Raw genomic sequence first — 17,009 nt, 5'->3', positions numbered from 1 at the left:
TTTCAACTGATAATTTTGCCTTGTTTGAGCGCTCACTCTCTGTACAGCAGGATGTGCTACCTGGCAGTTAGAAATATCACTTGCATGTGAAACTTAGTAAATGTAGGATATAAATGTCTTAATACAGTAACTAAGAAAATGCCAGGAAGGCTATGTTAACCAGCGGGATGAAAATATGTCAAATGGTCTATAAAACCAGTGTATGGTGCCCCATGATCGCATTAATGTACACAGCTATGATTTAATAAAAATAAATAAATAAAGGAAATATGTCACTTGCCCAGGTGTGGTGGCTCGCGCCTGTAATCCTAGCACTCTGGGAGTCCAAGGTGGGTGGATTGCTTGAGCTCACAGGTTCAAGACCAGCCTTGGCAAGAGTGAAAGAACGAGACCCAATCCCTAATAAAAATAGAAAATCTGAGAAAATCTGAGGCAAGAGGATCACTTGTGCCCAAGAGTTGGAGGGTTTCTGTGAGCTATGACGCCACAGCACTCTGCCTGGGGCGATAGCTTGAGACTCTGTCTCCCCCCACAAAAAAAGAAATATGTCACTTGCAATAAACATATTATAGCCATTGCATAAAATGTGCATTTTCTTGTCTCTTAGAGAAACACATACAAATGAAATACTTGTTTTCTATCTTTCCATACGTTTTTATATTACTATATTCTTAAAATACTTTTTGATATGAAAACAAAAAGAAGATAATTCTATAGTAGCAGTAAATATAGTTTCTAGGCCACAATTTCAGAGGTACATACAGGTTAGAGTAGAGATAACAAGTCAGTTCTAGGATGCAAAAAAGTATAATGTATCTGTCCTCTTGTGTCAGTTTATAGTTAGCCTTTTATAGAAGCCAAATTTATCAGTGTATTGGAATAATCTTGGAGCATAGTTCTTCTCCTTGGCAACCCACAAAAATATTATCTTTCATTGGAAATTAGTAAATACCGCTTTAAAGACAGTTCTTTTTTAAACCTGAGCAAGACCAAATTAGAGACAGTGAGATGTCTGATGATCACTTAAAAGAATTTTGAGCAAAGGTTATACTGAGTAAATATGAAATTATTTTAGCCCATTTTTAAGTGCCTGTGCATCTGTGATTACTTTCACACTGATTATAAAACTTGCCTGCAATAAATTGCACAGATGATTATTCTCTGGAATGAAAACAATCAAAAATAATGACAGGCAGGAAGCCTACCCCCCCATTCTGCCTGGCTCTCCCCAGATTTGGGCTTCTCGATAGGTCATTTCTGAAGAATTCAATGAAATAATACATCAAAATACTCTTATGAGGAGGACATATGGCAGGAGGAGGGAGGGCATGAGACAGAAAAATCATTTTAAAAAATGGTCTTTTTAGACAATGACATTTTGGTCTATACATACATTTGTCAAAATATTCCTTAACTTTCTGAGCAACCTCAGTAGGCTTCCCTTAAAAGGAAGCCTTGAAAAGGGACCTTCCATTTGGTCTAACAAATGGAATTAAATGTATAGGGCCCAGACAAATACAGAGATCCACAATGCAAAGCACTAAAGTATTAAACTTCTAATAGCTTAAGCTTTTAAAAACTTTGTTTAACCCATTAATCTCTAAGATGCTGGTTTGTGAAATGCTACTTTGGTAGACTCTATTGACTTAGCAATGGATGGGAAATGAGGTTTAAGGAAAAAGTAGTAGTAAAAATTATGCAGACATTTTGAGCTTGGATGTCTAGAAGCATGATGATTCCATTAACTAGAAAGGAAGCATGAGGAAGATTTCAGGTGGAGAAAATGATGACATCCATCCTGAGCATACTGAGATGGATGGAAAGGCCCTTTGTGATGTGTAAGATTCCAGCAGTTAGAAATTCAGGTCCAAGGCATAGATTAGAAAGGTCCTAACCAATGATGATTTCAGTTGTATACAGAAGCAATAATAAAAGCCAGTCCAGGAGGTTAGATTGAGAAGAAAATGATGACGAGAAAGGAAAGAATGCCAAAAGTAGAATGTTTCCCTATATTTAGGAAACCAGGGGAAAGTTAAGAAGAGAACAAGAGAGGTATTAATGTATTTCTATAGAAGCCAAAAGAGGAGAGACTTGAAAAAAAAAGATGCTGCCTGCAGGTTTATAAAACTAAGATCTCACTAAGTGTAGGAATTTGAGGGGCCTGGGAACCTTTTAGAGAGCCTGGTGGCGTTATGATGAGGACTGAAAACTTAGGGAAAGGGCTAAGAATTGAGAGGCGTGCAAAGGAGGAATGGCCAAGAGCACTGGCTTAGTAAGTCGGTGATGAAAGGAATGAAAAAGAGAGGCTGGTAACTTAACAAATAGCAGAATGGAGATAATATTTACATTTTCAAAACACAGAATGCCCTGAGCTCTTTTATAGACAAAGGGAGTGATTCTAGATGCAAGTAAAACGGAGGACAACTGGTAAAGGAGAGTTTTCAAGAAGAGTTCAAAGGGACTGGGGTTACGAGCCTGGTTTCTATTGGTAGAGGATAAACTGATACAGCCTTTAAAAAAAGAATCATGTGATAATACCAGTCAAAATTTTAAATATGCATGCCCTTCAATCTGGCAATTTCACAAGTATAATTAAGTCCCACAGAAAAACTCATGCAAGCATGCAAGGATAAATAAATGTTTATTGAATAGAATAGAATGTTGAGTTTTTTAAATATGTTGCATAATAACATGTATAACATTATACACATTTGTTATATATACATATCAATCTGTATATAATATAGATTTATATATACATATGTGATACATGTATATATAAATTCTGGAAGAATGCCCAAGAAATTAAAGTAGGTATCTTTGGAGAGTAGGATTAGATGGGAAGTTGAGAATTAAGTATTTCTGTATTATGAGATGTTTACTAATGTGATTTTTTTGATAATTTCAATATGTCAATAAAACATATGAAATCGCTGGAGAAAAGGCAAAAGAGTTAGTTGGATGAATTAGCCTTGGCAAGGGTCAAGCCCACTGCTCCTGAAAGACACTAGTGAATAATGGAGAAGTTACAGAGGAGGAAAAACTAGGCAACTTCCAAGGATGTGTCTCAGTAAAGCAGAAGTCAATGCCGTCTGTGAGAGGAAGGGGATTGGGGAAGAACTTTTATCTGAGGAAGGCTAAGAAGTTTCTAACACAGTCTCTGTTTAGAGCTGGGGAGACTGCAGACCATTCCATCCAACCACCCACTTTATGGATGGTGATGTTAAAGGACTTGCCAAAGAACACAAGTTTATGAGTAACAGTGCCAGTTCTCTAGAAATATGCAAAAGGAATCCAAAACAGATGAATATGTGGATTGGCAGGCATGTGTGAGGACCCTGATAAGGCTAAAGCCTGGGAGTTGTGGTATAGAATCTACACTATTCCACGGCATTCTGTGGCAATCAATGCCATTCTGTGGCAATCAATGCTAAGAACTGAAGCAGATGCAGGGAAAAGTGGGCAGAGAATAGACAAGATGGTGATTGTGATGAGTCCTGGGAGGTAAAAAGTATTTCATAGCCGTTAAGAGACAGAATGAGAAGCCAGAGCCTGTTGGTTAAGGAGAAAAATCCTGCACTCGGGAAAATGGCAGGAAAATGGGAGACAGGCTGTTACATCGAGGACCAACAGATTGGCCATTGGACTAACTGATGGACTCAAGTGAGCGTTAGGCCACTGGATTACTCCACTTTCATCCAAAGAATCAGAGCTGTGCCAATGTTTTACGATTAGGTAAGAGGATGGAGACATTGCTCCAACTATAAAAGCAGTACCCCTGGCTTAATAAAACATGAAACACAAGGCCTGCTGGTCCCCAGGATCCTCAGGGTAGATCCTGGCCTGCCACTTAGATTAGGTTCAGTTAGCAGCTCAGCCCTTTACTGAAGCCATGATTGGCAGTTGTTTCTGGAATAGAAACTCAGCCACTCACCAGCCTCATGCCAATAGCCTGTTGGACACACTCTTGGTATTGTGCCTCCTGCCAGATCCAGCTGGCTTTTCCCAGGCTGTTGCTGATGTTCAGCCATGATGCAGCAATGGAATTGCCAGAGTGGAGGGTGGACCTCAGCATTTGGTATTGTCCACCACTCCAAGAATGGATCAGAGGCAACTGGTTAAGTTATTAAAAGGGGTGGGAGTGGGGAGATGGAAAGCATAGACGATGTTCTTCTGATCTCTGTCTGATTGCTTTGTGTTTTAATGCTCCTGGCTTTTGGTTTTTTATTTTTTTTATTTTTATTTTATTTATTTTTTTTTTTGGCCGGGTCTGGGTTTGAAACCACCACCTCCGGCATATGGGACCGGCACCCTACCCCTTGAGCCACAGGCGCCGCCCTGGTTTTTTATTTTTAAGTTTCTTTTCTTTTTATGGTTTGTCCTCATGGCTGTGTTACACATAGACCAGAAGGGTTGAGTTTGCTTGTATCCTACTTTGGCCGCAACTGCTCAATGGTCTGGGTTTTCAACCATATTTCTTTCATAGGGTTAAATAAGAACATGTTCCAGGAAAGATTGAGTTCTACTTAGACAAAGTAGTAGATTACATAAAGTCTCAGAATAAGCGAGGAATTCACAGCTAAAATTACAAACACGCTAATCCCCATATTCCTCAGATCCTGCGATAGGCAGGTATTCCCTGTTCCACACAGTTTAGCCTGGCTTGTGCCTACACTTGACTGAGACTTGTCATACTTTGTCACAGTTTGCCCCTTTGCTTGTTATCATTTGTAATTATACTTTTAGGGTCTTCACAAAGAGTAAGAATGAAAATATTGACAGCTAAGAACAATAGGGAGTTAATGGAATTCAACTTTATTGAAACGCTAAACTCAGTAAATGTCTTTTGAATGGCCCTACAGGTGAACTGGTGGCTGAGAAAAACCACCCTGTCCTGCCAGTAGAGTCACAACTTCCTGTCACAGAGTCCTGTGTGGTTTGCCTGGTCTTATCTCTGGTGCTACGTGATTTTCATTTGATGGCCTATTGTTCTAGGGAGCACACACCACAGTGCTAGTGCAGGGCTGTGTAACAGGGGTGAATTGGGGACAGGAGACATATTTCCAAATTCTTTTCCTTTTGTGGTCTCAAGCAGCATTATTTCTTTTCTGGCCTATGGTTCTGAATCTGGCATAGTTTAAAGTAATAACTCACACTTCTCTTCCCTTTGTTGTATTTGATTTGTTACACAAACCATCCACAGATGTTTCTAAAGCACCTAAAATATAGTTTGGGACCCAGGGTTTACTTTTTTCAGTGGGGAAGGCTGTGAAATAGTTCTCTATGTGCTGTTTTCGAAACCATCCATCTGTTCCTGGCCCTGGCCAGAATAGTCTCTGTCTGGGGATAGGTCCTTCCCTAGAACATAGGAGCTTTAAAGCTCACAAAGACTCCGGGCTCACCTGGCCTCACATTTCATTTTATAGAGGGAAAAGTGGAGGCTGGGGAGTTTAAGTAATTAGCTCAAAACTGTGGCTTGAGTGAGAATACCAGGCTTCCAGCCCTCAATCCAGGCCTCCCTATGCCCTGTCCTAAGCCCTCCATGGAGCTTTTCATCATTACTCATCTCAACACATGGTTAAAAATCATACTAGACCTTTCCCAAAAGCTATGTAGCTGAATTGAGCACAGAAATGCCACAGGCCCATTTATAGAAGCTGACAGGAGGAAATGCTTGTTTCAGGGTCTCAGGTACATAAACATATTCAGCCAGATCTCTTCCCTACAAGTCTGAGCCCTGGCAAGCCCAATTTTTAATTTATCTGTGCACAGATACCCCAGTTCATAAAGATGGAGAGAACAAGCCTTCACTTTCACTCCCTTTTTTGAAGATGAAATGTGACTCCTTCCGATTGTGATCCTTCTCTCCTAGCCCACAATCAATTTCTTGTGTGATATTCTTCTCCTTCAATAATTATTTTTTTTTTGTTTGTTTGTTTTTTTGTTTTGTTTTTGAAAGGCCACTTTATTGATGGAGATAAAACTGAATGGAGTTCCCCACTGCCCTCCCCTCACTCGCATCAGCGGCTTCACTGGGCATCTGAGACTGGTGTGACCTGTCACCAGCACAGGCGGGCTGCTCAGCCAGCTTGGCACTGCCCCATCAAGTCAGGCGGAATAATTATTAATTTAATAATGATAGTAAATAGTTTCTCACCATCGAATGAACAGAAATCTAGAAGACTGTTCTCTTTGTATCCTGGCTATTCAACTGTTACTTAATTTGGGCCATAAAGTTAAAAATGCCAAAGGTGGATGAGTTCAGGAGCCAGGGGGAATGGGAAGAGATCACAGCGGGCTGAGAGTGCAGAGTAGCCACCTGCCACATGGTACTGCTCACTTGTGATCCTCTCTTCCAGTGTCAAGCCAGATGATGATGCCCCCTCCACAAAATTGTAGAATATTATTTGAGACAATATAAGTGACAGAATTCCACATACTTAAAATGATGACAAATTAAGACCATGTAATATGCCATAATTCTAAAAACCTTTAGTAATTTTAGATCCTGAATCTGACAGGACAGGAAACTATCTCCTAAATTCTGATCTTGTCTCCTCAAAATGCTTGTTCACTTCTAGGCCCTAATTCCTAGGGAGGTTTACTACATCTGAAAATTCACATAGAGAACTGAGTCAGTGAAGGACAGAATTCAAGTTAAAAAAGCCAAGTAATTTAGGACAGAGTGATTGAAGCCGTGAATTATCTGGATGTTAAGAATTAAGAGAGGACCTGTAATCTAGGGCTAAATGTTGTCTTAATGAGACCATAACCATGTGATGGCCTGGTTAACAACCTTCATGAGAAATGTTAATAAATATTAAATATCACACTGACAATAAAGCGTCTGTCATTGTTAGGTTATAGCTTCTGAATATTAAAATGACTTAAAGGGTGGAGCCTGTGGCTCAAGGAGTAGGGCGCCAGCTCCATATACCAAAGGTGGCAGATTCAATCCCAGCCCCAGTCAAAAACTGCAAAATGACTTAAAGAAAAGTGAGGAATGTTTATGCATAATATTATACATAACACAGAATTTTATTAATTTTATAATAGAACTCATTAGGCATCTAACAACAGTAATGATATGAATATTAGTCATAATAATAATAGCAACTAAATTTATTGAATGCTCACTACATGCCAGGTATCATTTTGGGTTATTCAGACCACTGACTTACTTTACTCTCACAAAACTCTATGAGACAGTTATGGTACACTCCTCTGTTTACAGATGTGGCATTGAGGCTTTGAGAGTAAAATAACTTTCTAAGATCACAGAGTTGATAAGCAGAATTGAGGGCTATAGACACAGACTCTCTAAATCCATAGACTGTGTTTTCAACAACTACATCTAATTTCTCTTTTAATAAGTGGTTACAGATGGAGGAACTTATGGAAAATCAACATACTCTGTGTATTTGTTTTACCATCCTGATGACTTCCTCCAGAAAACCAGCATCTCTGCTCAGCAATCCACTCCTATTTCTCCCTGACTGACTCATTTCTCATGACAGTCACTTTCAAAATCACCCATTTCTCAAATTCCTACTGTTTTTGTATCATTAGAATCCTTTTGGTTGTCAGTAACAGAAAATCTCACTCAACTTGGCAACAAAGGGTACTTTTTGATCCATGAAATTGGAAAGTTTAGATTCTACAGCTAAATAACATCTTCCAGGACTCTTTCTTCCACTCTGCCCTCTGTGGGATCACTTCTAAAGATGGCTTCCCTTGGAACTGTCAGTGACTCCAAGGGTAACAAAGTCCCTCTCCCACATACAAGAGAAAAAAAGCTGACTACCTCCAGAACGAGAACTCCTCTTTCCAGAAGACCCTGACAAATATCTTCCTCCACCTCATGGAGCAGTTCTGGTCATGTGACCATCCCTGACCCATTAATTTTTCTCCAGGGTGGAGTGAAATTACACTGCTTGGTTTAGGCATGATCCAAATGCCTCACACTAGACAGTGGTTCTTAACCTTCCTAATGCAGCAAACCTTTAATATAGTCCAAAGGGGTCATGACCCACAGGTTGAGAATCGCTGCTAGAGCAATGAGACACTAGCACAGCAACTGTGTGGAGGAGGTATCACCGAGCCAAGGTAAATAAGAGTAGTTACCAAGAGCTCTCTGCTAAATGTCCCGGAGAGTCCTCATCAGCATCTCTGTTATTCTGACCTGTTCTTCCCATAGTCCTTCTCATTTTATTATTATAATAATATCGGCAAATCATTCAAGTCTGCTCAGGACAAAAACATGTGCATCATCCTTGAGCGCTTTCTTACTCTCATTCCCCATGGACAGCAAATCCCATTGTACATTTAGAATAAATCTAGACTTTACTTTTCATACATAATACCTGAACCATCCTGAACCCCACCTGTATTATTGCAATAGCCTCTAAATGGCTCCTCCCTCACCTCTTTTCCTTCAATCTATTCTTCACATAGTAGACAGAATAAGTAAAATCATGTCACTCCTCTACATACAATCCTGAAAATTCTCTCTCACTCAGAGGAGAAACCAAAGCCTTTGTGACTATGTCAAAGGTCTACATAATTGGCCCGCGCACAGCCTCCTACATTTCTAACTTTATCTCCAAAAATCCTTTACTGCCACCACTTCCTTCTAGTCTCTTCTTCAACAAAGCAAGCACCTTTCTCCTTTCCATTGCATAGGTTTTGTTCTTTCTCCCCAGCCTGCTCTGCTACATTGATAGCTACCTGACTTGCTGCCTCACCTTCTAGATTCTGCTCAAGTGTTCTCTCATCATTGAGGCCTCCTTAATACCTGAATTTAAAACAGCCTCACCCCACCTTACTCAGCTTGCACACTCTTGCATACTCACCGCATAAAAAAATCTTTCTTCGAGGGAGGGTAACTGGTGGGACCACACCTACGGTGCATCTTACAAGGGTACATGTGAAACTTACTAAATGTAGACTACAAATGTCTTAACACAATAACTAAGAAAATGCCGTTGAAGGCTATGTTAACCTGTTTGATGAAAATATTTCAAATTGTATATAAAACCAGCACATTGTACCCCACGATTGCATTAATGTACACAGCTATGATTTAATAATAAAAAACAGAGTCTTTCTTCGAAATGTCTGAATCTGTATGTTTGGCCTTTTGGTGCCAGATCTGTCTTACCTGTTAGAGAAGCAATAACGGTACTTCAATTCCAAATTGTTAACCACTGTAAAAAATTGAGGCATTATTACCATTTATGCCCTCCCTACTTCTAAAGTTTTTTCTAAAGTCAGTTGATTTCCCAAAGTAAACATGTCTAGCATGCATTTTCTAGAGCATAACACAAAAGGATGCAAAGTTAGGCTGTGGAGCTGCTGAACTGTAATCTTACAGACTAGTTTCTATAGCACTCACACAAAACAGGTGAGAACAGATTTTAACCCTTTATCCTGCATATTGACCCACCACAACGACAATTCTTCTCTTGTCATACTGGGGTTGGGGTGGGTGCAGGGATACAAAAAGCAGTTTCTCAGATCTCCTGTTTCGAACATTGCCCAATTCTCACTATTAAGTCCCAGGAGCTCCGATTTTATATTGATCTCATCCCTGAGCTAATTGATGTTGACACCTGCTGTTCTCCATTGACTACATTACCAGGAGAATCAATTACTTCCCTTTAGCACTGATGAAGCAATTATCCTACCAGACCTGAAGAGAGGGCTCCAGCAAAGATGGATCAATAATCCTTGTTAGGACCCGTGCTCTGTCATCTGTTTGTTTCATCCATCTGGCCCCGCACCTGGATCAGGATATCCTTATTACTAGTATCATTCCCAAATGCTTTCTGATCCCTCTGATCAGGCGCACAGTCTGTGTCCTTGGGGTTACAGACTGTGCAGGAGAAGGAAGCCTTCCAACTGCCCTCTCTGTGCTGCCTTCCATCCAGGCCACATTCTTACCAGAGAATCTTTCCAGTACACAAATCTGAACACTGCATACGATTCATAGTAACATACTAGAGTTACATTGTCACGGAGAAAAAATTTAAAATATCCTGTACAGGTTTATTTGCTTTGTAAAAAAAAACAAAAACAGATGGAATAGACAAAATGGGCATCTATAAAATATATATGTAAAACATATATGTGGAATACATAAAATATAAAAATATATGGGTTAATCAATATAGGTGTAACAGAAGTCTGAAAGGATTTATACATCACAACATTTGGGGTGTTGTAAGTTACTGCCCCAGAATGGTATGATGACTGGTAACCATTATGCCCATCTTCGTGGTATCTGTAACCTGATTCTACTACAATTATTTCATCTGTCATATTTTAAGTTCTTTTTTTTTTCTTTTTCTTTTTTTGCAGTTTGAACCTGCCACCTCCGGTATATGGGGCCAGCACCCTACTCCTTGAGCCACAGGTGCCGCCCATATTTTAAGTTCTTTAAATGAAAATATAATCATGTCATTTCTAAGCTGGAATTTCTTCATTTTAAAAAAGGTGACAGTGCTCGCTTCGGCAGCACATATACTAAAATTGGAACGATACAGAGAAGATTAGCATGGCCCCTGCGCAAGGATGACACGCAAATTCGTGAAGCGTTCCATATTTTAAAAAAAAAAAAAAGGTGACAACAATTTCATGATGACATCAGTCAGAGAAGCAAGTATAGGCCGAGCCACCCCCGCCATGAGGTCTCCGCAGATCCTCAAGTTGTGCGCCTGAAAGGGTTTAGACGGCGCCTCTTTTCCTGCCGACCTTCCTCTCAGACCCAAGTTCTTATTTATGGACGACTGTGGTGCAAGTTTGGGCTCTGTGCAGAGGAGTGCCAGGGATGGAGGGAGGCCTTTTCAAAGTTCTTCCTCCTCCCCTGGCGTTCCCGGGCTTGGTTCAGGGCTTAAATATGTCTACAGGTGACTCGGGTTTTCAGACTGGCACAGGGGGAGGATGCCCTGCTGATGGGGCCCTGACTGGAGGGCAGCGCTGAGAGAGCCACAGGAGACGGGAAGCCTCTCCTGCAGGTGCTGCCGGCCTGGGGCAGAGACTGGACCCCGCGAAAGAGGGCTCAGAGAGCGTTTGGAAACCACCTGGCGGCCTCGCCCCTCCTGTGCCACCACAGTCTCCCTCCCCGCGAGCTCTTCTCTGCCCTGCAGCACGTCGCTCTTCCCCTCCCTCCCATCAGCTAAGAGCCAGCACAGCGGCCCTCTCCTCACCCCCCTGGCTTCCCCAGCCACATCTGGGTAAAGGGCTTGTCTACCCATTTTATTAGCAGACTGCCTGTACTTCCCCTCTGAGTTCCTGTTAATCCCTGCACTCCTTATAGGGTCTACTTATGTCTGTCCTGCCAAACTCTTCACCCCTGGTCAGTTAGGGTCATATTTTTCATCATTTTATCCTCAGCATCTAAACCTGGCATACTGAGGTGTCCAACAAATGCTGATGAAATAAATAACCAAATGGATGAAGAACGGATAGATGGGAGGGTGGGTGGATGGGGGGGAGGGGGAACAGGTAGAGCAATGAATGAATGAGAAAAAATACAGGCACTATATACCCAAAGCCAAATGAGTCTGTGCCAGAAGAGGAAGCAGAGACACCACGGACCATCCACATCCTGAACAAGAGCCCGAGGACACTGATGAAAGGAAGAGCAACTTCTAAAAGGCCTCCCTCATCCCACTCTTACTATTGCTGCTCCTCATAAGCTTGAACTTCCCCAGAGACATCCATAACACTGAACCTCAGTCTCAGAGGAGGAAAGCGTGGACAGGACACCTTTTTACCCTTCCCATTCCTGCCACCTGAAATTAGACAGACCCCTTACGGTGGTGGGTATCTCAGCCCGTACTTGGTTCTCTGATTGAGCTCATCATAAAATTGTTGTCACTAGTACACAGTCCCCACAACAATTTGTTGAGTTATGTCAAGATTAGCACTTACAAATCCAAAATAGCATCTGACGTGACTTTCTATTTACAGAAGAGCACATGGGACGTGTTAACAACACCCTCCCTAGATCCTTGGATGCTGAAGACAGGCCCAATAGCCGAGTGCTGAAGGGAGTAGGAGCCCTGATCCCTGATATTTATCTGCTCATAATTGCACTCATAAGGGAATTCGAGAACCTTCTTTTGATAAAGCCTCAAAACCAGCAGATCTGCTGCTGCCAGAAGTAAAAATAGCTTGGTCTACTTGGGAAAACATTAGTCTGGGAGTTGCAAGGTACAGGGCCCTGATTTTGAACTTGCTGGCTTAGTGTCCTTGGACAAGCCATTTGATCTCTTAGTTTTTTTGAATGTCTGCGCTCTCTTCTGCATGTTGGGGATAGTGGAGCAACACTCCTTTGATCATACAATAGGCAGATGTCCCAATAAAGATCATGGCCATGAAAATATTTGATGAACACTCGGCCCCAATCCTAGGAGACGGAGAAGGGGAAGGTCACAGAGGCAGCCCCACTGGAAAGGCGTTCCTGTTGTACTTGCAACAGGAATGAAATCCTTCTACACTCAGGCTTTTGGTGGTCTGGGAGTGGCCCTTTGGTGAAGAGGTAATTCCCTCTGTTGTAGTGCCTTCTAACTTGCTGAAAAATAGCCCTGCCTCTCCTTGCCTGCCTGTCCTATTACTCTGTGATCCATGACAGCCTCATTTAGGGGTAACACAAGGAAGAGCCCAGCAGCCGCCAGAAATGGGAACGGCTGTTCTTAGCAAATGGGAGTTACCTACACCACAGGGTAAATAAACATGGTGAATTTTCTTCTTTAAAAATAGTCATGCTGTTCTTCAAGACTTAAAAATATAGTATAGCATGTCCACAAATAACTTTGCTTCATTCAACTTTGTTTTGTTATAATACTGATAAAAAAAAAAAAACAATTCTGAAAGAACCAAACCAAACATATATTTTAAAGTTATTTCGCTTAATTTACTATATTAACCAGTTTATGTGAAAGAAGATGATCATAATTTAGCTTCATGGTTCCTGGCAATACTATTTTTAGACCTTAAAATAAAAATGATACTAACATTTAGGAACCTATAAGAATTCTTTTTGCTGCTTCTAGCTTTGGCACTTTTGTATCATACTATTTTATCGTTTAAAATCAAGGAACTTAGCATCAGATTTACCTGGGTTATGAAGTACTTTTACCACTTACTCATTGCCAAATGTCTATAGCAATACTTCAACTGATTATTTTGAAGATAAAATTCAATGTGACAATTTATGCAAATTTTTTGGCGCAAAGGAGGCACTCAAAATATGAAAGTGCCTATCTCTCCTGCCTCTGGATTCATAGTCTTTATTTTGTGAATTTCAGTGTAGTAAAAGTGTAAAACTTTGGAATCAGTAAATCCTGAATCTCAGGGAAGGATTGGAATTAATGAAGCCCCCCTCCCAGGGGCTTTCTACCAGCTGTGTGGCCTTGGGCAAATATCCTAGTCTCTCTGAACCTCCCTTTCTTCTATAAAAAGGAACTAGTGATCCTACTTTGCAGAAACACTGTGAGGTTTGCAAATAATATATGCCAAGTATCTGGCACATGATAGGAGAAATAAATGGTGTTTTACTTATTCTTAAATAAAATGATCTTTGTTCTACAAATGGAGCTAATGATTAGATTTTATGCAAATGTTTCATTGCATGATTATCTGTGATTTCAAACACCTAGAAATTTACCTGGGTGTCACTTTATAGTTGTCTCATGTAATCTTTTTTTTTTTTTTCTTGAAACAGTCTTACTTTGTCACCCTAGGTAAAGTTCTGTGGCGTCACAGCTCACAGCAACCTCCAACTCTTGGGCTTAAGCGATTCTCTTGCCTCAGCCTCCCAAGTAGCTGATACTATAGGCGCCCACCACAACACCCAGCTATCTATTTTTTTTTTTTTTTTTTTTAGAGACGAGTTCTAGCTCTGACTCAGGCTCCTCTAAAACTCATGAGCTCAGGCAATCCACCAGCCTGGGCCTCCCAGAGTGCAAGGATTTCATTACCATTTTAAAGCCACCTTTGAGGTGTGTAGGATTGATTGGAACTCTGGTATGAAGCCAGTGTAAACAAAGTTACCTATCAGTTGTAGTGGCCAGTATCCCGTCCATGGAGGCACCCCTGGCATAACTGTAGCCCAAGTTCACCCTGAAGTCTTGGAAAGGTTACATAACTCAGACAGATGTAGTGGGCATGAGATTACCAGCCAAGAGGAAGAGGTCGGAGCTGTGGGCCGTATATTTGACAGGCTCATACACTGCCAGCCTTGTTCTGGGTCCCTTACAAAGCACCTCTTTAGGATGAAAACAAGATGTTCTTTGTAAATAAAAGTTCATGCATTTGAGTAATGAAGTCATTTTCCAGTGCTGCAGTGAAAGATATTCTTCTCCCAAGCCTTCTGGGTGAGAACTGTCGGGAGGAAGAGGGGCGGCCCGCGAATCTCAGGAGAGGTGCTCTGCACAAAGGGTGCAATGGTCTGTCTCTAGAAAATGAGAAAACCCGCTCAAGAGAGCCGGCACCCTCTGGCTCTGGCCCTGAAATCCCCCTTTCCGCCCACTTTCCGACAAACTCGTGGGGTCACAGAAAAGATCTACATATAGATAAGACATCTGGCACCTTGACGAAATAAACAAAAGCTGTGAAGAAGCCGTCGCAAAAGCTGAATATTCATCGGGGCCCTTGGAGGGGAGCGGAGGGGAGGCGGCCGGGAAAGCCAACTTGGAGTGGGAGGGCCTGGACGTGAAAGGTAAAAGGGAGTGGTGAGGACGAGTGTGGGGAAAGCGCCAGAACGGTGCCGTCCTCAGCCTTGACCGCCTACGGGGACAGGAGGGGCCCGGCCGGCTCACCCGGACCCGTCTGCCGTTTGATGCTGGGCTTAAAGCTTGGTCGCTCTGCAGGTCCTTGAGCCCGAGGCTCTGGGGACAGAGAGAGGGAGAGGGAACAGAGAGGGAGGGCAAGGGAGGAAAGAGGGAGAGACTCCGACTCTCGCTCACCCTCTCTCCCCACCCCACCCCCTTTTTTTTTTTACTAAGTTGCTGGTTGGGCTTCCACATTTGGACACTGCAGACCAAGAGAAGGTCGCATAAGTGAGGCAGCGCCGCGCCACGGGGGGACCCACGAAGGCCGCCGGTCCCCGAGCCCGGGAAGAGCCCCGCTGGATGTCCGCGGAGAGATGGCTGTGAGCTCGGCCTGGCGCTGCGTCCTGCCCCTGTGGCTCCTCTGGGGCGCTGCCTGCTCCGGCGCGGCGTCCGGGGACGACAACGCTTTCCCTTTTGACGTTGAAGGGAGCTCAGCGGTTGGCAGGCAGGACGCGCTGGAGACGAGCGAGCCCCGCGTGGCCCCGGGACGCCCGCCGCCGGCTGCCCAGGTACGGTGTCCCCGCCACCGCCACCCTGCCCGGCACCTGCGCGGCGGGCTGTGCCCTTCTCGTGCCTGTCCCGCCTCCTTTCCTCCCCACTGCCTTGACAGTTTCACCTGGCCTAGATCACTTCAGAAACTTGAAAGAAAGTTTCTTACTGTGCTTTGTACGTTGGATTTAGAAGTTGAGAGTTGGAAGCTGAGGTTTTGGAACTTGTCTGTTGAATCTGGCAGAAGCTGATGTTGGTGCTCTGAGTAGGGCGCTAGGCTTTTCTCTGGGACCACAGCCCCACATCAATGACTGTCTGCCACTTGGGTGTCCCAAGAATCACTGTGTCAAGCTACAGCACTGAACGTGTGTCCCTGGCTTCCCGCTCCTCTGCGCTGTCAGGACAGTGGGAAAAATACTTGAGGACCTAAACTTTTGTCTCAAATTAGACCATAGGTTTTCTGCCACAGAGGAAGATGAGGGAGTGAGGGTGACTGTCCATGACAGAAACTCTTAGGAAACCACAGAGCCCATAATGAGCCCCTATATTCCAGAAGCAACTAGTTCCTGTGTAAAGGCAAGCCCTGTTCCCGAAGATGATCCGGATATGCTATTAATAATACATTTATTAGTATTCAGTGATAAAGATACTGTTTGCATAACTTACAATAGCTTTTAAGTTGAAATCATAACCCAAATGTAGAAATTTGGTGGAGGAGGAAGAATCCAGTATAAATGATGTGAGTCCCCTGAGCCAAGACAGACAAGAGCATGTCCAGGGCGTCAGAGCGTGAGAGCCCGAGAGATGCTAAGGAGGAGGAAAATGAAGTCACCTAAGTTCATGGGAAAGGAAAGCACAACTGACCTAACAATACACACACAGCTGTGGTTACAGTAACATACAACCAAAACAGTTCTGCGGATTGACACTTTCTAACACCACTGAAGTCTGGATTATTGCCATTAATTCTATTAATTGTTAGTATAAGTGCAGGTGTTAATTACTGACAATGAAAAATAAGATGCAAAAAGATGGTCCTTCAGAGAGATACCTACTCACTGACACTCTCAAAAAAGGGGGAGCAAGGGGAGAGCCAGAGTATATGAAGCTCTCGTGGTGTAAAATGTAGCCTCCATGAGAAAGAGGGAGCAATCTCCAGAGTAGGGGAGAAGTCAGACCAGGAGAGACTCCATGCACTGCATATCTACAGGCTTGGAATTAACCCCAGGGAAGCAATGTCTCCACCTGTTCATTCAGGAAAGTCCTTGAATGCAATGCTTGACTTAACAGTAAGATTGCCAGATCTCACTGGCAAGGACCCTCAATTAAATTTGAATTTCAGATAAACAATGGGTAAATTTTTAAATATTCTAAATATTATATGAGATGTATTTTTACTAAAAAAAGTCATCGTTCAAATTCAAATTGATCTGGACATCCCGTATTTTTATGTGTTAAGTCTAAAAAGACAAGCACACATATCTGGTTTTCTGTAACTCTCATCCCCAAAAAATTAGGAAAAATTTTTGTGTGTGATAGGGATTCTTAAAATTAATCTTGAGGCCTTGAGCAATGTCTTATACACTCAGTGAAAGATGAAAAGCAGTTCAGCAAAATGTTTTATATGGCAGGCTTTTAGTCCAATGATCCCAGTGAAATTTCAAGCTCCTGACCTTGGCCAAG

At 42.5% G+C, this 17,009-nt stretch overlaps 1 protein-coding gene and 1 non-coding gene across 2 annotated transcripts in view; both read left to right on the top strand.

Annotated features, from left to right (window-relative positions):
* Positions 1-10,500: 10,500 nt before the first annotated feature.
* Positions 10,501-10,607, top strand: LOC128586867 (U6 spliceosomal RNA). The gene has a single exon (XR_008380326.1). It is a non-coding gene; the product is annotated as a U6 spliceosomal RNA (small nuclear RNA).
* A 4,172-nt stretch (positions 10,608-14,779) lies between these two features.
* LAMA4 (laminin subunit alpha 4) overlaps positions 14,780-17,009 on the top strand; it is a 162,193-nt gene continuing 159,963 nt past the window's right edge. Inside the window, exon 1 of the mRNA XM_053591244.1 lies at positions 14,780-15,346. Coding sequence (XP_053447219.1) covers positions 15,152-15,346 — 195 coding nt within the window. The 5' untranslated portion in view covers positions 14,780-15,151. The remainder of the gene's footprint in view (positions 15,347-17,009) is intronic.

This window comes from Nycticebus coucang, chromosome 5 (genome assembly GCF_027406575.1).
Source record: "Nycticebus coucang isolate mNycCou1 chromosome 5, mNycCou1.pri, whole genome shotgun sequence".
Taxonomy (NCBI): domain Eukaryota; kingdom Metazoa; phylum Chordata; class Mammalia; order Primates; family Lorisidae; genus Nycticebus; species Nycticebus coucang.
The sequence above is the reverse complement of the archived record's forward strand: the minus strand, read 5'-3'. Positions and strand labels throughout refer to the sequence as shown.